This window comes from Eutrigla gurnardus, assembly GCF_963514095.1.
Source record: "Eutrigla gurnardus genome assembly, chromosome: 21".
Taxonomy (NCBI): Eukaryota; Metazoa; Chordata; class Actinopteri; order Perciformes; family Triglidae; genus Eutrigla; species Eutrigla gurnardus.
Genome location: NC_139932.1, coordinates 1762938 through 1785259, shown reverse-complemented (window position 1 = coordinate 1785259; position 22322 = coordinate 1762938). Strand labels below are relative to the sequence as shown.

The following is a 22322-nucleotide window of genomic DNA, read 5'->3' as shown; positions in this document are numbered from 1 at the left end:
AGATATTTTGTATCGGCCTATTCATGTTCCTACGTGTGTGTCATAGACCCTGTTCCCCTGGCCTGTGATTGGTTCAGTAGCCTAGTAGTTGTGATTGTTTGGTCGCTGTCATGGTGATGAAGCCGGCTAGTTAAGAAAAGTAAACACTGAAAAGTACGTCTCCGTTTCTCCGTTTGATTGTCCTGTTTCCCAGGCTGAGCATCAAGAAGACATACCACCACAACGAACCCGAAATTCACAGAAGAATCTTTTATTTTAAATCACATCAAACAGTCGCACCAATCAATTGTAAAGTGTCTGCATGGAGCGGACCTGCTGACAGAATGTGCAGCTGACAGTGACGATTTCCTCATCGCTAAACCTGTGCCACCATCTGATCTGATCCTCCCTCGTTCGTGAGGACGGGTCTCCTGGACATTCTTTGTGCTTTTCCTATCTTCATTTCTAACCGGCTCCTTTTTAGTTTTTTATCGGTGCCTGATCTGGTGCGTGCGCGCTCGCCCCCGGTCGGCATAAAAAAATGAATGTTAAAAACAATATCTCGTGAGAAAAAAATAGACTTGTCGCGAAGACAATGAAATGGAAACATTGTAATAATACCTGCGACCACGCTCTATAACAGCTGTAAAAGCTGTACCGCTATACTTATTTTCCCTTGGTTATGGAAGGAAAAAAAAGTCAACTTTTAAAAATTGGAAAGTGAAATCAGTGAAAAAAAAATGCCGAGGACATGACCTCGGTGTCCTCAATGGTAGCTACGGCCTTGTGTGTCTCGATCTCATACATCTCAAGATCTGCAAGATAAAGCAAGGTTTTTGCTTTGTTCCATTGTTCGGGCTTCTAAATGTGGATGTGCAGAATATATCTGTGTCTATAATATATTTTTCCCTTTAACTGTTTTAACAAGAGTACTGGGAAGGGAAGCATGTTGGATTGGCTTTAAGAAAATCAAACAATGTTTGTATAACCAATCACAGAATGACAGTGTTGTTGTGTTTTGACTTTTTGAAATCAATTGATGTTTGCTACCTTGATGTGCTGAATCCCTCCCATATTCATCCAGGCCTGGGACTGGTCAGGCTTCATTTCAACAGCCAGCTTGTAGCTCTAGAGGGGGAGAATAAAAACAGACTGGTTAGTGTCATGTTTTATGAGACACTAAAGGAACAGCATTGTGGTTGCCTTATGTAATTTTCTGAGATACTGAATTTTGGGTTTTCATGAGCTGTAAGCCATAATCATCAATAGAGGCTTTGTGTGTAATTAATCCACAATATATACACGAGTTTCACTTTTTAAATGGAAATCTGAAATAAATGAACTTTTCCCCATGATATTCAAATGTATTGTGATGCACCTGTATAAGGCAAGGCAAGGCAACATTATTTGTATAGCACATTATACATTGTATCAGCTTATTTTGCAACTGAGTTTCCAATATAATTAAATTGTTTCGGCTAAGATTTCAAAGTGCTTTAATTTTCTTAAAGCAAATTTTCAAACAGGGAGCTTGTCTTAGTAAAAGATATTAATAAGAGTTTTTAAGAATTCTACGAATCTCTTTCTTCCTTTCAAACAAATGCAGGGCCCCATGATATGGAAAGCTTTTTACATAATAAAAATCTTCCTTCCCTTAGACCAGAGATCTTCAACAGGGGGTCCATGACCCCTAGGTGGTCCGCAGAGTTACTGCAGTGGGTCCCAGAAATGATTTGATCCCAAACTTTTTAATAATATGCAAATATAAATCTTCCTATTTGTTAAATGTGATGTTGTGAAATTGTGATGTAGAAATGCGAACATATAATTAAAATATGTTGTATAAATATATAAATCTGTCACCAGTTGTTATTTAATGGCCTAGCATTGTATACGTACATCATAGGCCAGACCATAGGCTGCACTACACATTATCATTGGCCTGGTTTAATAATGACACAATTTTGTAGGATATGTAATCCACTGTGTCACTATAAGCCTTGGGGGTTCTTGGCCTGAAAATGTTGAAGACCTCTGCCTTAGACACAAAGATTGCACCTTCCTAAGCAAAGGCATCTCCCTTAAGGAGCTTAAAGAAACAATTCAAATTTCAAAAGCAGGGAAAACCCCAGGTCCTGATGGGTTCCCTTGCGAACTGTACAAAACTTTTATTAACAAACTTGCACCTTACATGCTTTGTATGGTCCCTCAATCCCTCCAAATTTTTTTTCTGCCACAAACATTAACGAAGCCATCATAACATGTATTTTGAAAAAGTGCAAGGACCCAGAGGAGGTTGGTGGATATAAGCCTATCTCTCTCCTTAATTTGGACCAGAACACATTGGCTTAAGTCTTTGCAAATCCTCGGGCCCCAAGTACTAACTAATGGAATGTTATCCTCCCACTTCAGCCTGTTTAGGGGCACAAGACAGGGTTGTCCCCTCTTGCCACTCCTGTTCCTGCTGGCTCTTAAGTGAGCTTATGCCAGTTAGTTTAAAGGACCTATCCCTGATACAATATTTACCATTTAAAATCTCTCCTCAGACTATCAAGGGATTCAGGTCACTAAAGATTTTTCCTCACTTTTGAAAGCTAGTTATCCCACTCTTGTGGACAGATTGTGATCTAACATTATATTTTGGAGATTGCTTCCTATTTCACTGTTTGGTAGGACCAACACGTTTAAATGATATTCCTGCCCCATCTGTCGTACCTTCTCCAATGCCTCCCTGTGTTTTTGTCCAAATCCTCCACTTGGTTATCCTCCCCTTTATTTGGATTATAAAAGTCAGGCTTGCTCTCCCAGACGTTTATCCTTATTTTGGGCTACCAAAATCAAAATAATTTCTATGTGATTAGATAACTCAGTCGACCCTGTCAATGTCTGAAGCTGGAGCAGGAGCAATGCTACCTATTTAGTTTGGGTGCTGTGATTATGTCTCCAGTGGCTTTAGACAAATATTTTTTTATAATGGAAGCATCATTGTACATAGTATGGTTAGAATTTGGAAGTAAATTAAGACACATTTTGGGACTAGTTTTCTGTCTTTTCTGCACCCCATAGGTTGGAATCCTTCATTCCTACCATCCCAGTTTGATAAATTCCTACAGTGGAGGGAGTGGGCTATTCACACTATTGGTGACCTTTAACGGAGTAGAACCTTTGTCATGTTTACTCACTCCCTGGGAGCGCATACCATTCATCAGGTTTCTGCAAATCAGAAACTATGTGCTTGCCTTCTTTTACCCTCAGTTCTAGATAGGTGCCTTCACCAAAATGTGGGCCATAATAAAAAAGGTGTTGCACTTCTACAACTCACTACAATCTATCAATCCCCCCTCAATGATAGTTATCAAAACTCCATTGATAAACAAACTGGGAATGCAGATCCTGGGAAGAGAGGCTTAATGAGATTAATGCCTGCTCTATCAACACTCAGTACTGTCTCAATCAGTTTGGGACAGTTTCCATAGACTCACTATTGAAAAATAGCTTCAGATGCTTCCGGTCGTTTCCTCTCAATGTGATAAATGCAATATAGCAGAGTAGCTAAAAGATAACTATTGGACAAAAAAAGCCTCAATGGGCTCCTGTTTCTTCATCCTGCTCGCTGGAAAAAAGTGGCCACCGTTAGCATAACAAAAGCTACTATTCAAGACGTACAAACCCTGAGGTTTTTAAAAATGTTGATAACAAACTAAGTGGAAGACGAATTCCTAAACTTTCTCATCACTAAAATGAGGACATTTTGTCATGACTTAATTGTAATGCTGGCCTCTACTAATTTCCCGTCTGAGTGGATCAAGGATATAAAATTGGGTGTGGATTGGGCTTTTGGAGTAGAAGTTAATTGTCATGATACCTTTAGTTTATTATCTTAAACATAGACACTCCTTAGTGACAACACGTCATATGTGAGTATTGTCAGAATGAAGCTGAATACCTAAATATAAAAATTTGTTGGCTATTTTATTCAAGAAAATGTCTCAACCTATATTTTAGTTGTTGGAGACATGATTACACTTTTGCTCTGAGGCTGGTTTATACCTTGAAGCAAGGTGCTTTTTGCCTAACAATAGTTATACTTCCATCAGTGAGGCATGGCATACTACCTCATTGTTAGATCACTGTGTATATGTACAACTGATGCACATGCCTCATTGGATACCATGGAAATTCATTATGATTTTGCCATTGCCGATCATATAGCGTTTTATCTGTGTCTGAATGTTGAGAAGCTACCAACTGATAGGTAACACTCATTAATCACCTTCTGTATGCAGATGATTTGGTAATATTTTGCCAATATAGAGCTGGTTTACAACAACTTCTGAGGGTTTGTTCTCAATATGGTATGGATTTGGATATCAAATATAATGCTAAGAAAAGCAACATGCAGAGACTAAATGTGGCTTATAATGATGGCATGAGTGTGCAAATGTTTGTTAGTGTTGGTGTGCCTACCTGTTCTGCAGTTATAAGAAATCTTATATATGGATATGGATATATATATGGATATATATGGATGGATATATGTGCAGGTTGTCAGTCTCAAAGAATAGTATTTTGCTGGCATTAACCCAACCGTAGCTCTTTCAAGTTCTCTTCTACACTGTGAAGACATTGGCGCTCTTGGTGAAGGTTGTTGACCTTTTTATCTGTATTTTATCAATCATTTTATTGATATTATTATTGAAGTATCTATTAATAAACCGAATCTGCTCCTGCAAGTGCCCCAACAACAGTATATGCAGCGCATATACATAATGTGAATGTACAAATCACCACGAGGTATACATTAATACACAATAGAAAATATAAACATAGGATGAAGTACTATATATATTTCATATGCTGCTGTTTTTAAGTGAGGCCGTGTGACAACATAATTGGGCGGGTTATAGAAGGAGCTGAAATAGAGAAGCTGGATCAGTATGCTGTCTGTCTAGTAGGTGGAGGAGAGACTGCTCAGGATTATTATTTATAAAAACAACAGTCTGTTCAGGGTTCTCCTTGTCACCACAACTTCAAAGGTGATGAAAAATCAAAACGCAAATCAGCAGCTGCTGCAACATGCTGCTACGTAGCACGGAGCATCTTCCACATTCAGTGACACAAAGATAATAGATTCTTTTTAGATGGTATAGTGTTAGGTGCGAGTAGCAGTTTGGATAGATTCTCATTTTTGTTGACATCTGATTGGATCAGTTATTTAAATATTTCCAGTGACCAGTGGTGATGTGTTGAGCTGTGAGCAGCATCCTTCATCATCATCAGATTCTCTTTAAATGTGGGTACAACATAAAATATGTATTCATCTGTGATTGCTTGCTTGTGCTTGCACCTACTGCGATAAGTTTGTATGTCTTTTTACACTTTTGCTGTAATGATAACTGTACTGTACTTTATATTTTTAACGATTGTATTTCAGGGTGCCGACAGTACAGTACATTAAAGGCAACTGTCCACAGAATTATAAAACAAATAAACTAAACTAAACTTAGCAGATTAATTGCTTAGCAGATTCCTTTGTTGATTTTCTTGACATGCAGTTCAAATGTGTGCAACATTTGGATGGAAACCTGTAGAGAAACAGAGAGATGAGGAAAGAAGAGAGCAGTACCTCAAAGGCTCGGTCCAGCTGGTTCATCTCTCTGAGCTGGTTTCCTTTGGAGAAGTACAGCTCTGCTCTCACGGTCAGATCACTGGGACTCTGCTGCAGGGCCCTGTCCAAAGCATCCAGTGCCTGCCACGTACACACACACAAACATAAATGAACGTCTAACAACACAAAACTCCCACGCACACTTGAGCGTCTTGCTGTCCAAGACTCACTACTGGTTTACAGCAGAAATCCCAGCAGCCCTCTTTCCAAGTTGCTACTGTGAACCTTGAAGGCCTGTAAAGGAGACGGGGACAACGCAGCAGAACATGCAGAGAAAAGGAAGTCAAAAATGATTTCAAGCAGAGCTGGACAGAAAGCTGAGGCGTACAAAGATGAAGAGCATGTGCAACTTTATCTGACACTGACTGAAGAGAGAATGAATTAATTTGATATGTGCTTTTTAATTTGACTTCTGATCCATGTTGTTGGGGGCTGCAGAGGCAGGAGCAGAGGATCCCTGCTTCATCTTGTTAGGGCTGGACCGTAATTAAGTTTCTTTGTTTGTTTAAATATGCACGTGGATGTGTGTGAGTGCAGAAGGACGATTGGTGGCCGGTCTGGTGGCCTGCTGCTGACAGATTGGTGGTCTGGTTCTCAGTCTGGCTCACCAAGTCCCCAGCCTCAAAAGCTTCCCAGATGGCGGCGGCACCAGCAGAGATGGGCATTTGACATCATCACCTTCTCCCAAACAGCCACATTAGTTTGTTAATCTGTTATAGTTTTGGTACTGGGGTGGTCGGACGTATTCAGTTTTCTCCTGTTCGTGTTCAGCAGGGAGGTTTGCGTTTGTCATTTGCCTCCTTCCCTTCCAAATACTGATGTTTCATGTAACAACAGCCAATAAGAGTGACTTCAACAGCACACAGTTGGCTAGTTAGCTCGCTTAGTAATTCTGTCATATTAAGGCAGTTTTTTCTCGCCACTGTCGCTGTAACGCTTGCCCCTGAGTGATGTTGGGACTTTGAAATTGTATTGATTCTGGAAAATCTTGAGCGTATTTTAGTCCTGCTAAATGTGTCCTGAGATGACTTCTGTTGTGATATGACACTTCAATAAAATTGAATTGAAATTGAATTGAATTGTCATTCTTTAACGGTACACTGGTTATATAAAATGAGCCAAGCAGCATGTGGTAAACAGTGGCATGGTCGGGTCTAATGGCCGCTCTCCCTCACTCATGCCACTCTGGAGAAGCTAACTAGCTGACTACCCAGACATCTGTCACCAGAGCTGCACGCTTACAGCCCCACCGACATGTGTTGTAACAGCTAATAACAATCAACCATTTTCTTTTGTACATGACCACTGAAAACAGTTCCATGTCTTTTCTACTCATATTCTATTTCTATGTTCAGTGCCTTTAGTTAATCTACAACTATTGCAAAGGAGCTGATTAAGTGGAGCGAGTAAGTTAAAGGAACCGATTTGGAAGGGTTAGTACAATTATATTGCCATAAGTGACATGATCATCTGTTTCATATCTTTGTGTTTATTGTAGAGCTGGAGTCAGGCCAAACTTATTTGAGCTTCACATTAAGACTGGAAGCAGCTTGGCTCCTTCTAAAGCTAACCCTAACCAAAGCCTCTAAAGATCACCAATTAACTTGTTGAACAAATTTCAATTTGGGAAATTCTACTTGCAAGCCCTGGACAGGATTTCAAGACACTTCCCCAAGTGGGGGAGTACAAGTATCTCAGGGTCTTATTCATGAGCGAAGCTCTCAGTTTACCAATCCATCTACGTAGAGCAGAGACAAGGTATCTTGCCCACAAACTGGAGTTTCTCTCTCTGAAGTGGGCAGTGACAGATATGTTCTACGACCAATTTTACAGGCCCCAATTCTCTGTTTAGACAGACAACAACCACCTTAAGTATGTGAAGTGTCAGTGAAGCTGGATGCTCGGGCCAGGGGTGGGTGTATCTGCTTTCAACTTTGACATCCACTGCAGAAGTGGTTAGAGTAAACGCGGGTGATCTCTCTCTCTTCTTTATCCAAACAGGAAGTCACCTACTTCCTACAAACTTGCCAATTAGCACAGGAAGGGGGAAGCTTTTCGTTGCGGGAGAATTCCGCCGTTATTCTGCCCCGTCGTCAGTCTAAACGCTCACCGAGGCGAAAAGGTGTAACAGAATATTACACCTCTGAGACGCCAACGGAGGTCGTCACAGAGCCGCATCAGAGGCGAGACAAGGCGATACGGCGTTCTATCTAAACACACACACACAAAGTTATATCTAAACACACACACACACAAAGTTCTATCTAAACTCACACACACAGTTCTATCTTAACACACACATACACAAAGTGCTATCTAAACACACACACACACACACACACACACACACACACACACAGTTCTATGTAAACACAAACACACAAAGTTCTATCTAAACACAGACACACAAAGTTCTATCTAAACTCACACACACTCAAAGTTCTATCTAAACACAGACACACAAAGTTCTATCTAAATGGCCCATTTGCAGCATATTTTGACTGGCCTTTCCTCCATTACGGCGGAATCGTCTGTTTAAAAGGGGCTAGAGGCCCAGGCCTCACCAGAACCAGAAAGCAAATGAGCAAAACAGGAGATTTAGCTTGGTGTGAGCACTGTGAGTGGTGCTGCCTCAAGAAGGTTCCTCAGCATCCACAGCAACATCCACAGGCCTACCCCACTAAAGACCAAAAAGCGTGCAAGAAATTTGCAAAGTCGGTTTGGCTTCCCTTCAAAATTGCATTCAGACCAAGAGTGCAATTTTAAAAGTGCTGTTGTGAGGGAGCTGTGTAAGTGTACTGGCATCACAGTGAACTCTACATGACACAGGCCGATGCTCGGGCAGACTAGATGTCTTGGATGGTCACAGACAGCATGAAAAAGCAGCCTCAAGTCTTCAGTTCAGGGGATAGTCCTGGTCAGTGGTGACAACACACCTCAGGGGTCCAGGTACTCTTAGTAGAAAGCACAAAGGATTCGGCATCCCCCCAAAAGACTATACTATGAGTCACATGAAGTCATAAAGTGAAAGATAGAGTATGGACTTAAGAAGTAGCTACATGTGCACAATTTTCTTTTGTGCTCCATATTTAATGGGTGGTCTTAGTTGCATTTACGGCAGTTTGTTCTGATGGCTGGGATGCCATCAAGATGTAAGGCTATAGTCTTAATACATCACTTGGTGTCTTTGCTGCGCTGTCTATTCCTCTGAGAATTAAGCTGTTTGTCTGTCCATAGGACACCATGGTTTTGAAATTCCCACCATGTAGGACGCCGTGGCTGACATTGAAAAGTCTTCTTTGCTTCGGAAGGTTCCTAATTGGAATAAATTACTTGTAAGTATGAAAGTCTCAGCCATTATAAGAGCTGGTCCAACTCTGAAATGCTTAGGAAAGGTACTTCAATGCAGAGGAAACACGAAAGGAAAGGAGATAAAGCCGCCCCACAGGACATTTACGTTTTTAATGACACACAACTCGGCCGTTCATGAACGCAGACGACATGCAGATCTTGCATAATGACTTTCAGGCAGACATACACTACTCACAAAAAGTTATATATTCGGCTTTGCATTAGAGAATCTGAAGGGCTCTTATCATGGCGTCCACTTGTTTACTCCCGGGTCACTTCTTCAGTTAGGAACCTTCCTAAGAGAAGAAGACTATTCCACCGCAGCAACGGTCTCTGTGGTTTTACCCAAATACCCTACTCTGCCTTTAACAAGTAAACATTGCAAAATATAACTTTTGAACAGTTGAATTGATATTCCATTTGGGAATGAACAGTGTCAGTGTGCTGTTTACTGGCAGCAGCGTTGATTGTAACAGCAGCTTTTCAACCACAACCCATTTGTCAAACATTGTTTTGCCATGCCATGTAAGGTGAGATATATTAATGGCATCCAACATTATCATAAAAAATTGATAATAAACAGCCTATTTAGTTAGAGGGTGTGTTTTTAAAAACATTATTTATTTTTAAGTTGATTATTTACTTCTGTAAGTAATCTTTATTTTAATACTCGACTTGTAGGGGGAACAACCTCCATTGTCCTCAAAAACCTCAGGACGGTGTTTAATGGACTGAAGGAGAGTAAAAGACTTCAGTAACAGGTAACTAGTTCTGTATTTGTAGGTTAAAAGATAAGGAAAATAGAAAGTTGATGAATCATCTTGTTTCATGGAGCAATACTGCCATCCAGTGGCCAGAGGTAACATAGATTCATTTATTAATCTTTCAGTATCACACGGATTAAATAATGCTTTATATTATTATTCACCAAACTTGTTTGGGCTACCTTGATTGTCCTGCATTTTGTGTGTCGAATAATTTCCTCATAACTCAACAAAAGAGCCTGTAATGACTGATGTTTCGTATAAAACAATACGAATGTGTGAGAGTCTTTCAAGCATAGTACAATTATAATATTACATTCAAGTCAAATAACTGCGTCTCTCAGTCGATCAGCCTTTGCAGACATCCTCCTGACCACCAACACATACCAGAATACCAGGGGTGGGTTACATTTACAACGTTTACTGACACAATATATCAAGTGAGAAGTGGGCTCATTTTCCCATAGACTTCCATGCAATGATACTTATTTACCAGCACCAGTAGAGAGAATGCAAGTTTAAGGTACTTCAGAACCGGAGTACCACAGTGCACAGTTTATCGTACTGTAGACTTGTAGACTAGTGTGAACACTGCATACTTCAAACACAGAATTCATATTTAGAGTGAAACTGGGTCACAGGGAAAGTGAAACACAGACAAGTGCTGATGGTGGTGATAGAACAGAACGGGAGGGACAGTGGCAGTGGTTCACCAGCAAATGGCTACTGGTCTGATGTACAGCAGAGGTGATGAGTTTATTATTGGTAAAAGTGTGTTATTACCTCTGAGCAACAGACACAGAGAACTGTGAGACACACACTTACACATACCTCTGTGTAGTTGCCACGCTTGCTGTAGATGGCAGACAGGAGGCGGTAACACTCGATGCAGCTGCCTTCTCTGGATATGATGTCCAGGGTCATCTTCTCTGCCTCGTTGCTGCGACCGGCCATGGCTAAAACCTGAGCCTAGAAACAAATAGTGTGTGTTAATATGTGTGTGTGTATGACAACAATCCTGTCCCTGAAATGACATTCCCACGCAACTAAATTGCATTGTGAATGATATGACTTATACTAAGGGAAGCATATTTTGTTAGGGATTACGTTTGCTCTTGATTGTATTACAGATTCATTTCAAAAGATTGGGTGGAAACAAAAAACAACAGACTGGTGTTAGTATTAGAAGAAGTAGAAGTAGTTTGCATTTTTGTTTTGTTTCAATTTCATTGTCATTTCAAGCGAAACCATGGCATTTTTACTAAACCTAACCACGTAGTTTTGTTGTCTTTTTTTGTAGAATATTTTGTTTTGTTTTGTTCATTAAATATGTGTTTCAAAATGTTTAAATCTGCGACTGTTAAGTCCTGTAAAAATGTTTCCCCTGAAATGAAGTTGACAGTGTAGTTTAGTTATAAGATCAAGCAAGACATGTACAGGACTGGTTTCTGTACTATCCTGCTAGATGGTAGTATTGCATTCGACAACTTAAAAATGATATTCTTATATCTAGACTGGAAATTGTTTAAGTCCTATTCATCCAATCGATCTCAGTTTGTGCATGTTAATGACAAATGCTCCAGCCACACTGAAGTTAAATACGGTGTTCCTCAAGGTTCTGTGCTTGGACCAATTATTTTCAGCTTATAAATGCTTCCTTTAGGCAATATTATTGGAAGACACTATAAACTTCCATTGTTATACAGATGATACTCAATTATATCTATCGATCAAGCCTGAAGAAACCAATCAGCTAGTTAAACTACAGGCATGTGTTGATGACATAAAATCCTGGATGACCTGCAATTTCCTGATGTTAAACTCAGATAAAACGGAAGTTATTGTACTTGGGCCTAAACTCCTCCGAAGCTCGCTGTCTAAAGATATAGCGACTATTGATGGGATTGCCATCGCCTTAAAGGGATAGTTCGGAATTTTGGACATAAGACCTATTTTTCACATCAGCCGGTGTGTTGGAGACCGCTGGAGACGTTTTCAAGACATTTCATTCAGTTCTTCTAGTTGCCGAGTTGGCTTGTGCTATGGCTAGCGCAAGTCAATGGTTCTAGTTAGCCAGGCATTAAAAACAGTCTCGCCCACTCCACAGTGCACCCGAGGCAAATCCATTGTAACGGCAGACTATCGATGTACATATGTGTTGATAGAATGTTTGAAATAAAACCAAACTTGCATCTTTAAGGATTTATGTCTCAGCAGCAGCAGCGTGTCATACTTCCTAGTAGGCTATGGCAGCAGCGGACTGATATCACCTGGCACTTATAAGTTACCGGTTCTATAATTGTTTGTTTACCTGCTGTCATTGCTACAGACGCAGAGTAGCCTGCAGTGCTAGTTTCTTCAATCTCACAGAAATGGCCACTTTTGGAGAATATACTGAAACTTTTGAAGACAATGATGAGGAGTTTTTTTCCACCCAAACCCAACCGTACCTGTACGAGCCTGAATATACAGAGGAAGAATTGCGCGAGAGGGATGCTCAAAGGGCAGAACGTGAACGAGCGTCTGTGGAGACCGAGATAGTCCCAGCTGGAGCTGAGAACCGGGGCCGAACAAACGGAGACTGTGCACTGTGGAGTCGGTATGAGTGTTTATAATGCCATGCTAACTAGAACGATTTACTTGCACTAGCCATAGCACAAGCGAACTCGGCAACTAGAAGAACTGAATGAAATGTCTTGAAAACGTCTCCAGACGTCTCAAACACACCGGCTGAGTTGGAAAATAGGTCTTATGTCCAAAATTCCGAACTATCCCTTTAAATACTACTGTAAGAAACCTTGGAGTTATCTTTGATCAGGACCTGTCCTTTGACTCGCATATTAAACAAACTACAAGGACAGCCTACTTTCACCTGCGTAACATTACTACAATTAGGCCAATGCTGTCTCAAAAAGATGCAGAAAAACCTGTCCATGCATTTGTTACCTCAAGGCTGGACTATTGTACTCATTATCAGGCTGTTGAAATAAATCTCTTAAATCTCTCCAGCTGGTCCAGAATGCTGCAGCATGTGTTCTGACTAAAACTAGAAGAAGGGATCACATTTCTCCTGTATTTACTTCTCTGCACTGGCTCCCAGTAAAATCCAGAATACAATTTAAAATCCTTCTCCTCACTTACAAGGCTCTGAATGGTCAGAGCATCATATCTTAAAGAGCTCATTAAACCCTACTGTCCTGCTAGAGCACTACGCTCTCAGAATAAAGGCTTACTTGTAGTTCCTAAAGTCTCCAAAATTAGAACAAGGGCCAGAGCTTTCAGCAATCAAGCTCCTCTTCTCTGGAACCGTCTTCTTGTTCTGGCTCGGGAGGCAGACACTGTTCCCATATTTAAGAGTAGGCTTGAAACTTTCTCTTTGACAACGCTTATAGTTAGGGCTGGCTCAGGTTAGCTTTGAACCAGCTCTTAGTTAAGCTGCTATAACCCTAGACTGCTGGGAGATTTATAGTGACACACTGAGCCTCTCTCTCCCCCTGACACTGTCTGTGTCCATCAGCACCTCTACTGTTACTAACTGGACTCCTCCCAGGATTACTCCCAGCAGTCTGGCTGCTTTTTCTGGTCTGCTGAGGTTTTGACCGATGCGACTGCTAACCGGTCTGATGATGAAACATCGTATTGTAGCTCCACCTGCTACTGTGATGCTGCTCATCAATGACTGCTTTCTGCTCTACGGGGACCTGATAGAGATGGATCCTTCTCACACTGTTACCATGGACTACTACTACTGTCAATACTACTACTACTGTCAGTACTACTACTACTGTCAATACTACTACTACTGTTAATACTACTACTACTGTTAATACTGCTACTGTTAATACTACTACTAATGTTAATTCTACTACTACTATCAATACTACTACTACTGTCAATACTACTACTACTACTACTACTGTCAATACTACTACTACTGTCAATACTACTACTACTGTTAATACTACTACTACTGTCAATACTACCGGATTAAAAATTAGCGGTAAATGGTGAGTTGCCCATATCCGAAATTGTTCAGGTGGAGTTTGTCGGGCCAGAGTCCAGTGTTTGAACATTTCTTACTGACTTTGGTGGGGGTCTGGATGTTGATGATCCAAATATAGAAGCGAGTAATACCGCCTCGGTGCAATTGTTTGTTTGCGTGCTGCCTCTGACGTTGGGAGTTGTTTCTGTTTTCAATATGCGCACAAATGCTTTGTTTTCTAGCATATTGCAACAATCCTTCGTTTTGGAGAGCTTGATAAATCGATGTTTGAAATGCGTGGAGAAATGAGTTAATCCGATAAAAAGCACAACAAGCGCAGCAAGCACGGAGCTCCACCAACCGTGTACGCGCGCCATAATGTGTGTCTGTCTGTCTGTGTGTTTGTTCACCAGAGCCAGCCAGATGTCGGTGCTGTCTGGCTGCAGGGTTGCAGCCTCTTTGTACACTTGCAGGGCCTCCTCATAGCGGCCTGTGTTGTAGTACAGAGCTCCAAGTGGAGTCAGGATGTCAACCTTCCTCGTCACCTTCAGTGCCCTGCAGGATCAGAGGTCACACAGGATGGCTTTTTTTGTAATTTTGGTTCTCTTTACAGAAAGTGTCTTAGGTGACATGTACAGTGATCACAAAACCATCACAATGTGTGCAACATGATCAGTGTCCACTCACGACCTCCTACTTCACTACACTACAGAAGAAGTGACAGCTTGCTGTAAGAACTGGCCGGTGGGTTCACAGTGAAACAAGTACAAAGGTAGCACACGTGGTCTTGCTCAGAACAGACAATGGCAAATATGCAGATTTATTCATTAGAGATGAATATTTATAGTGGTCCACTGCAGGTCACCCCTTCTCATAGTGGACCACCCCAGACCTTTAAAAGGGTGAATTCTTAGATTTTGCATTCAGATTCACAATTCATTGCGTGATAATATTGTGGAAACTTTTTCCTTCTTCTTTTTGCCATCGACTTTGAATGTCTGCAACTACCTGGTTTTAAAATTTGGTTTGGAATAAATTATTTGTTTGAATGATGAGAACGGTAATACCTGTTGTTCTGCAAGGTCAAAGGCACCGTTAACCACACAGCAGTAGCCTTACGGCTGAAAAAATAGTTTATCTCCCTGAGTAGAAATAGATGGTACTCTACTCACCTCTTGTACCAAGACTCAGCTTCTGTGTTCTCATTGGATGATCGGAGCAAGCGGCCCAGGTTCACCATGGCAACGTAGTGAGCTGGTTTGAGTCTAACAGCTTGCTGGTAGTGAGCGGCTGCCAGCTCTCCCTCTCCTGGGGAAAACGAGAGCAAAGAGAAAGGAAAAGAAGCGGGTGATGGAGGAAGGAAATAGGAAACATGCAAGGATGAAAGAAGAGAAGGATAGAATTGTGTAAACAAAGGATGAAAGAAGTGAGGCAGGAAACAGTTGGAAGGAAACAAGGAAGAAATATCTATTAAATGTGACCCCACTTTTGAAAAACGGAATATATAGTTGTACAACATTCAAAGTATTTTATGTTTATGATAAGAATACTACTCATGATAACATAACCATTCATACTTGGTACCATCAGCCTCGGGCCAGAGAGCTACTCGTCCAACTCACCCGTATCCACGAGAAACACTCCGTAGTTATTATGCAGATCGGAGCTGTCGGGACAGTTCTCTATGCCTTTCAGATACACTTCATTGGCTTCAGCAAAGCGTTTCTGTGAGAGAACACAGGACCAATGCAGGCATGAACTCCACCAAGGTTCCTGCAGGGACAATCATCATCTACAGCTACATCTAATTGGATTCCAGACTGTAAGCAGTAATGAGTTACAACATGCCTTCAGGCACCGCAGTCAAGTATGGTACTGTATGTGAACAAGTGTGAGAGAGAGCCAGTGTCCTCTTAGGGTGTTCTGGATGTTTCACCTGCTCAGCATGAAGTGATGCCAGACTGGAGTAAGCATCAGCAAAATGTGGACCGAAGTGTATGGAGTCCTTCAGCAGAATCTCTGCCTCTTTTTCCTTCCCCTGGGACCTGGAACACATCATCATCATCATCATCACCCCCACCATCACCATAAGAGTTCATGTCCTCTGTATTTCTTTCTGTACATTTCATTGATTGAAAATAAAGCTGATGAGATTCCCTCTCCTCTTGGGTTTTAGTTACACACACACACGCACACGCGCACACGCGCACACACACACACACACACACACACACACACACACACACACACACACACACACACACACACACACACACACACACACACACACACACACACACACACACACACACACACACACACACACACACACACACACACACAGCTGGGTTCTCACAGGTCACAAGAACTCCAATACCCAAAATCCCACTGTCCCAAAATAAAGGAGTTATCTGACCCGGTTATTTTCTTCCTGGTGATGTTTTTGAGGACAAGAAGGGGAGTAAGGTAAGGAAGGAGAAGCATTCATGATAGCCATTTCCCGCTAGCTTAAGTTGTGATCCGTGTTCCCCACAGTGGGCCGAGGAACATAAAGTTAATGATAACAAAGCCCGCCCATTTATCGGGGAGATACGATTGGTCAATTTTACTGTCATTTGAAAAGACTTTAGCAAAGTTACTGTTTACATCCCCAGTGATATACTTCCCCCATACAGCAACACAATCTTTAGTTTTTTTCCTATTTCACAAAGTGATGGACAAGCTTTGGTGTGATGTGATCACATGTGGGTCTGTTCTGGAATATTCTGGTGTCGTGTGTTTTTACTTGAGCAGGTTTCCCAGGTTAAACAGGGCGCGGTTGTGCTGAGGGTTGGTGTCCAGAGCCTTCCTGTAGTACTGCTCAGCCTCCTCTGGGCTGCGAGTCAGAGTGCCGAGGTTGTTCATGGCGCTGGCATGGCGGGGGTACAACCTGGGAGGAGGGGAGGAGACAGAGTCAGCAGAGGGAGGGAGTGAGAGGAGGAGAGAAATAAGGAGACAAGAGAGCAGAGGGAGACAGACAATTTCAAAGTTATTGTTAGAACTGTAATGGTATTATTAAGAACTCATATCGGATTTGTACTCGGTCGGAAAAAAGTGCTATCAGTGCATCTGTATTTGTAGAGGCTTCACATTCTGGTGCATATACGCCTTCTGTCATTTATCTTTCTGTTCACACAACAACATACAGAGAAAAAAAAAATGTCGGGGTATATTTATGAATTGTAATTAATTGTGACCTACCCTGCGATTAATCAGATACAAATTCATCATTTGACAGCCCTATTATATATACAGTACATATTAAATATTGATAATATAAATAATAAATCAATGGACATCAATCCATCAACATTAGATAGTGAGTACATATGTATTGCATGTTTATGTGTGATGTGAATGTACGTGTGTACGATTTCCAGATTATGAGTGGTAGCATACTGCCTTCCTTTAATAAATACTGTTTGGTCACCTTGAATTATCTGAGGGTTTTTTATTAAAGTCTCTAAAGTTTGTATTTATTTCTTCAGGGACATTAGTTATTTTCACAGCTGAGTACTTAATGGAGGAAATAGTTATTCTCTCTTTATTACGTTTTAGCTGATTAGCCAGAAATCTCATAGGTTTGTTGCCATATTCAAAGCTGTCCAATTGTAATCTCTGCAGATGGAACGGAGTCTTTTTGTCAAGGATTTCTTTTTTTTTTTTTTCAAGTTTTAATTTCTTTAATTACTCTTCAGTAAGTGTGCCTCTAGTGAACCAGTGCAAGAATTTAGATTTTGTGTTCTAAATCTGATTTACTTCTTCTTGTATGATGATGATATTTTGATCAATTATTTTGCCTAACAAAGAACACACATTGAGCTTCCTGGCAGGTCATCAATATCTAAAAATATTGTTCATGCTTTTTTGAAGGATTTAACTAAATCTGGACCTTTAAATTATAACATATTAAATCTCCAATTTCTAGTATGTGGTGCGACTGTTTTATTAGTGAGGGAAAGAGAGACTGGTGCAAGTCGAGATGGGGATGGGGGGAATCTGGGTGTTGGAAATATCAGCTATGATTATAAATGTCCTTCCAACCTCTCGGGGGGACAAGGACATTTGTCACAGGAACCAAGTTAAACCATGTCTGACTCAAAATCAGGAAAAGCAGCTGAAAATTAAGAAAATGTGAAATGATTGCATTGAAGTCTATGGATCTATGGGAGAGTTGTCAGACCCTGGTCAGAGTTCAAAGGGTGGGTCTTAGAAAAGGGTCAATGAATGAAACAGTTCTATTAACAGGAAGCGACTGTGTTGGATTCGTAGAATCAGAGGGCTCTAGTTGAGAATCTGACCTGAGAGCAGTGCTGTAGTGGTGAATAGCCTCCTGGTGCCGGCCGCTGTCTTTCAGGAAGTTGGCGTAGTTGTAGTGGACTTTGGCATTGTGTGGCAGAGTCTGGATACCAGAGCTGAAACAAGGAGGAAGAGGAGGGAGAAGGAGGAGGTGGCATGCAGTCAGTCTGTAGAAAGAAAGAATCACAGCCACAATGACCTCCTTTTTTCCTACCAACTCCTTGTATTTTAGAGAGGAAAGTGAGTTTGACAGCTGCTTGTTCTTCCACTTTTTTCTTTTTTTGATTGACAAAGTCATTGATATTGATCCTATCCAAATCAGTCTTTTTGAAGTGTTTTTTAATTGTGTGTACCTTGAACACACCCACAAGTGTGGTAGGTGACATCTTTCTCTGAAATCAGTTCCCCCGGGGAATACAGCAAGGTGATGACACACACACACACACACCCACGCGCGCACTCACTATCTCTCCTTACCGGAAGAGGGCCTCCCTGGAGAGCCAGACGTGGTTCTGCTGGACGGTCTTCCAGGAGAAGAGCAGGAGCAGCAGAAGCATGGAGACACTGAGGACCGTGGTGCCCCAACGGCCTGCCAATGAATACAAGCGACCCAGACCATGAGCCACCAGGATACAGTACCCCATACTAGAAGAGGAGAGCAGGTTGTTAGGGGACCTGGAGGACAGACGCTGGGGTGAGAAACTAAAACAAGGCAAAGGTATTATTCACAAGGTCTTCTTGATATAAAGTATATACAACAATTCACACCTATGGGCATTTAGGTGTCAATTAACCTGCATGTATTTGGACTTTTGGAGGAGGTCGGAGAACCCAGAGAGAACCCACACTTACAGGGGGAGAACATGCAAACTCCACACAGAAAGCAGGCCAGAACCTGGATTCAAACCCAGTCCCCTCTTGCTGTCAGGCGACAGTGCTAACCACTAGACCGTTGTGCCTCCCTACACCACACCATTACATAACTAGAATCGGCAAACATAAAAACATCATCCTGTCGCTTCACTTTACTGATTGTGGGTTGATCCCGTCGGGCGGGTATCTGAACTAATGAGTCATGATGCTGACCGAGCTGTGTGAAACATGATAGATATACATCAGCGGTCTTAGCCTCAAAATCCTGTCAAGAGGACCAAAGCCCTCTGGTACCCAAGGAAGAAAAAGAGAAGAGATGGGAAGCCGGAAAAAGGCTGAGCTAATGTGATGAATTAGTTCATCTATTTTTGAGTAGCAGACTGTTACTAGATGTTTCCAAAGTAACAACTATAGCTAAAAAGTGCAAAGTCATGGGTTGTTAACTCTGTCCACAACACAAGACTTAAAAAAACTTTAAAATACTTGTTTTGGCAACGGCGGTCTGATCATTCAGAGCTAGGCTATGCTAACATTGTAGCTGCTTAGTAAAAACTGAAAATAACGTAGTCTCAGCAATAAATATTTCAAATCAACCAATACAAAATTCGCCTCTTTTGTGTCCGTTGCACAATTGGGAATAAATATGATGTCTCCAAAAAGGAGTGAGATATTTTATATTCCATGTGTGGATGAACAGTGTTGGTCAGTTGGTTTACAGAGCAGAGTTGATTGTAACAGCAGGAAGGAGGAGCTGCTGGACCCAAACCAGCTGCTGGACCTGAAGCTGTTTATAGATCCAACAACATGGGGAGAAGTGGACGATGTGCTTTTTGTAGTCCATTACCTGAAAGCTGCTGCTGCTGTGTGCTGCTGAACCTTAGGAAATAATCTGACAGAAATCTACGCAATCCTCATTATCTACTCTACCAAAGTTTCACCAGTAGTTGTTTAGTGTTTTTGCAACACAAAAACAGTGAAAGTGTGACTGTGAAGTAGAATTGTGAAGTTATTAGCCTGATTCTCCTGCTGTGGCCTACAACCTGAGCCTCATCTGCAGCCTATTCACCAGGCCCAGGCCAGGCTCAGGCCCTGGCTCAGACTAACACCACTGAGCTAGTGTGCTAACCTGTGGATATCAAAGAAAAAACAATATTATAAATCCAAATTTGAGGAGTGCAATGGTGACAGTAAAAAACTATGGAGAACACTTAATGAAGTTATGGGCAGAAGTAAAAATGGTAAAACGCCTTCTTTTATAGAACATAATGGGATACTACTATGATATAGCTAACTATTTTAACAAATATTTCTTACAAAAAGTTAATTCAATTAGGGATCAGCTGTTGCCGGGATGTTATAGGCCATCTTTAGCTAATATAAGAAATCATATTATGGGTAATAAAGATTGTTGCTTTGAATTTAAAACTCTTAGAGAGGTAGATGTGGAAAAACTTCTTCTTACAATTAAGTGTGACAAACCTTGCGGGTTGGATAATTTAGATGGCAAACTTCTAAAGCTTGCAGCAAAAGTAATAGCAAAACCTCTATGTCATATTTTCAATTTATGTTTTAAAGAATCTATTTATCCAAACCTATGGAATATTGCAAAAGTCACTCCTCTGCCAAAAAACTGCAGAGAGCCATTTACAGGGCATAACAGCAGGCCAATAAGTGTGTTACCTGTACTAAGCAAACTGTTAGAGGGAATCATGTTTAAGCAAATTCAGTATTACTTTGAAGTAAATAATATGAACTCTGATTTCCAACATGCATATAGGAAAGGCTACTCCACTAGCACTGCTCTTACATGTCTCACTGATGACCTGCTTACACAGATAGACAGGAAGTCAGTTGTAGGTGTTGTATGTCTAGACTTTAGTGCAGCCTTTGATCTGATTGACCATGAACTGTTACGCTTGAAGCTTTCAGCCTATGGTTTTAAAAACTCTGTGATAAATTTTATGAGAAGTTATATGACTGACAGGAGACAGTGTGTTAAGTTTAATGGTGCTTTTACAGATATAGAGACGCTTCAGTGTGGTATTCCCCAGTGGAGCTGCCTCGGACCTCTCCTCTATTCTATTTTTGTAAATGATATGCCATATGTATTGAGAAATGTGGGTATAGTAATGTACGCGGATGATACAACCATCTTTACATCTGATAGCAGTGCTGAACAAGTTAATAAGACACTTCAATATGAGCTAACACTGATATCTGATTGGGTTACAGCAAACAAGTTAAAGTTGAATATTTCTAAAACAAAATGTATGGTACTTGGGTCTAACTACTCACTTCGGCCTGATCAGAAGTTGGTCCTCTCATTACATGGTGCAGCTATTGAGCAAGTTAGAGAAGCCAAATTGCTGGGCATTACTATAGATGAAACATTATCTTGGTCTATACATATAAAGAATATAGTCAGTAAAATGAGTAAAAGTATTTCAAACATTAGAAAATGTGCATGTTTTTTAACTGATAACAATCAAGCTTGTTATTCAATCATTAGTCTTGTCCCACCTTGACTACTGCCCTGCAATATGGTCTGGCACCTCAAAAAAAGTACTTGCAAAACTCCAGCTTGCTCAGAATAGAGCTGCACAATGGACTGCCATGAGACTGGGTTGAACATTTACACAAATAATGCAATATAACACCATCATAGGAAACACCATCTGTGGAAGACAGAAATGGCATCAAAAAGAAAAACAGAGCTTTGATAGGTGACTCAAAAAGGGTGGGAAAAAACTATGAAAACAAGACTTGAAAGCTTGAAAACTAGTTGTCCATCCCTAAATGAGTAAGATGAAGTGACTTCAGACAGATATATTTTATGTTACGCACTGGGTCTCCAGCATGACCAGTGCCTGCAGAAGGATGGATACATGAATTCAAAGAACAAAAATAAAACTTTGATTAAAAGACCAAGACTATTTTTGAATAAATTATATTTGTGTGGGAGTAGAAATTATAAACAATAAGCATATCAAGTAGCTGTACATGTGCATAATCACCTGCCCATACAAACACACTGACTCACCTCGGCATGTAGAGAACCCTCTCAGCCACAACGAATCCAACCCTGAAGAAAAGGTTACTGGCAGGAATGAAGGGAAACACCAGAAACAACATTCCTACCAACACCTCCCTGCTCTCCTGTCTCTGCAGAGAGAGAGAGAGAGAGAGAGAGAGAGAGAGAGAGAGAGAGAGAGAGAGAGAGAGAGAGAGAGTGAGTGAGTAATAGGAAGAGAGAGATAAAGATAGAGATGGAGAGAAAAAGATATATATTTTGAAATACAATTTATTAGGCATTATTTCAACTGTTTATAGGTCAACTGCTGAAAAAGTTAATTTAAAAAAATACATT

At 40.9% G+C, this 22322-nt stretch overlaps 1 protein-coding gene across 2 annotated transcripts in view; it reads right to left on the bottom strand.

Annotated features, from left to right (window-relative positions):
- The window catches only part of tmtc1 (transmembrane O-mannosyltransferase targeting cadherins 1), an 85309-nt gene that overhangs the window by 9535 nt on the left and 53452 nt on the right, over nt 1-22322 (bottom strand). For both annotated transcript variants that reach the window (XR_014599120.1, XM_084038497.1), the window contains exons 8-18: nt 21996-22117; nt 18560-18727; nt 18085-18198; nt 16530-16673; nt 15681-15789; nt 15367-15469; nt 14917-15052; nt 14155-14299; nt 10594-10731; nt 5606-5728; nt 1030-1107 (exon numbers count right to left, since the gene is read on the bottom strand). Coding sequence is in view for 1 of the 2 variants with exons in the window: in XM_084038497.1 (XP_083894623.1) it covers nt 1030-1107; nt 5606-5728; nt 10594-10731; nt 14155-14299; nt 14917-15052; nt 15367-15469; nt 15681-15789; nt 16530-16673; nt 18085-18198; nt 18560-18727; nt 21996-22117 (1380 nt within the window). In the remaining variant the exon portion in view is untranslated. The remainder of the gene's footprint in view (nt 1-1029; nt 1108-5605; nt 5729-10593; nt 10732-14154; nt 14300-14916; nt 15053-15366; nt 15470-15680; nt 15790-16529; nt 16674-18084; nt 18199-18559; nt 18728-21995; nt 22118-22322) is intronic.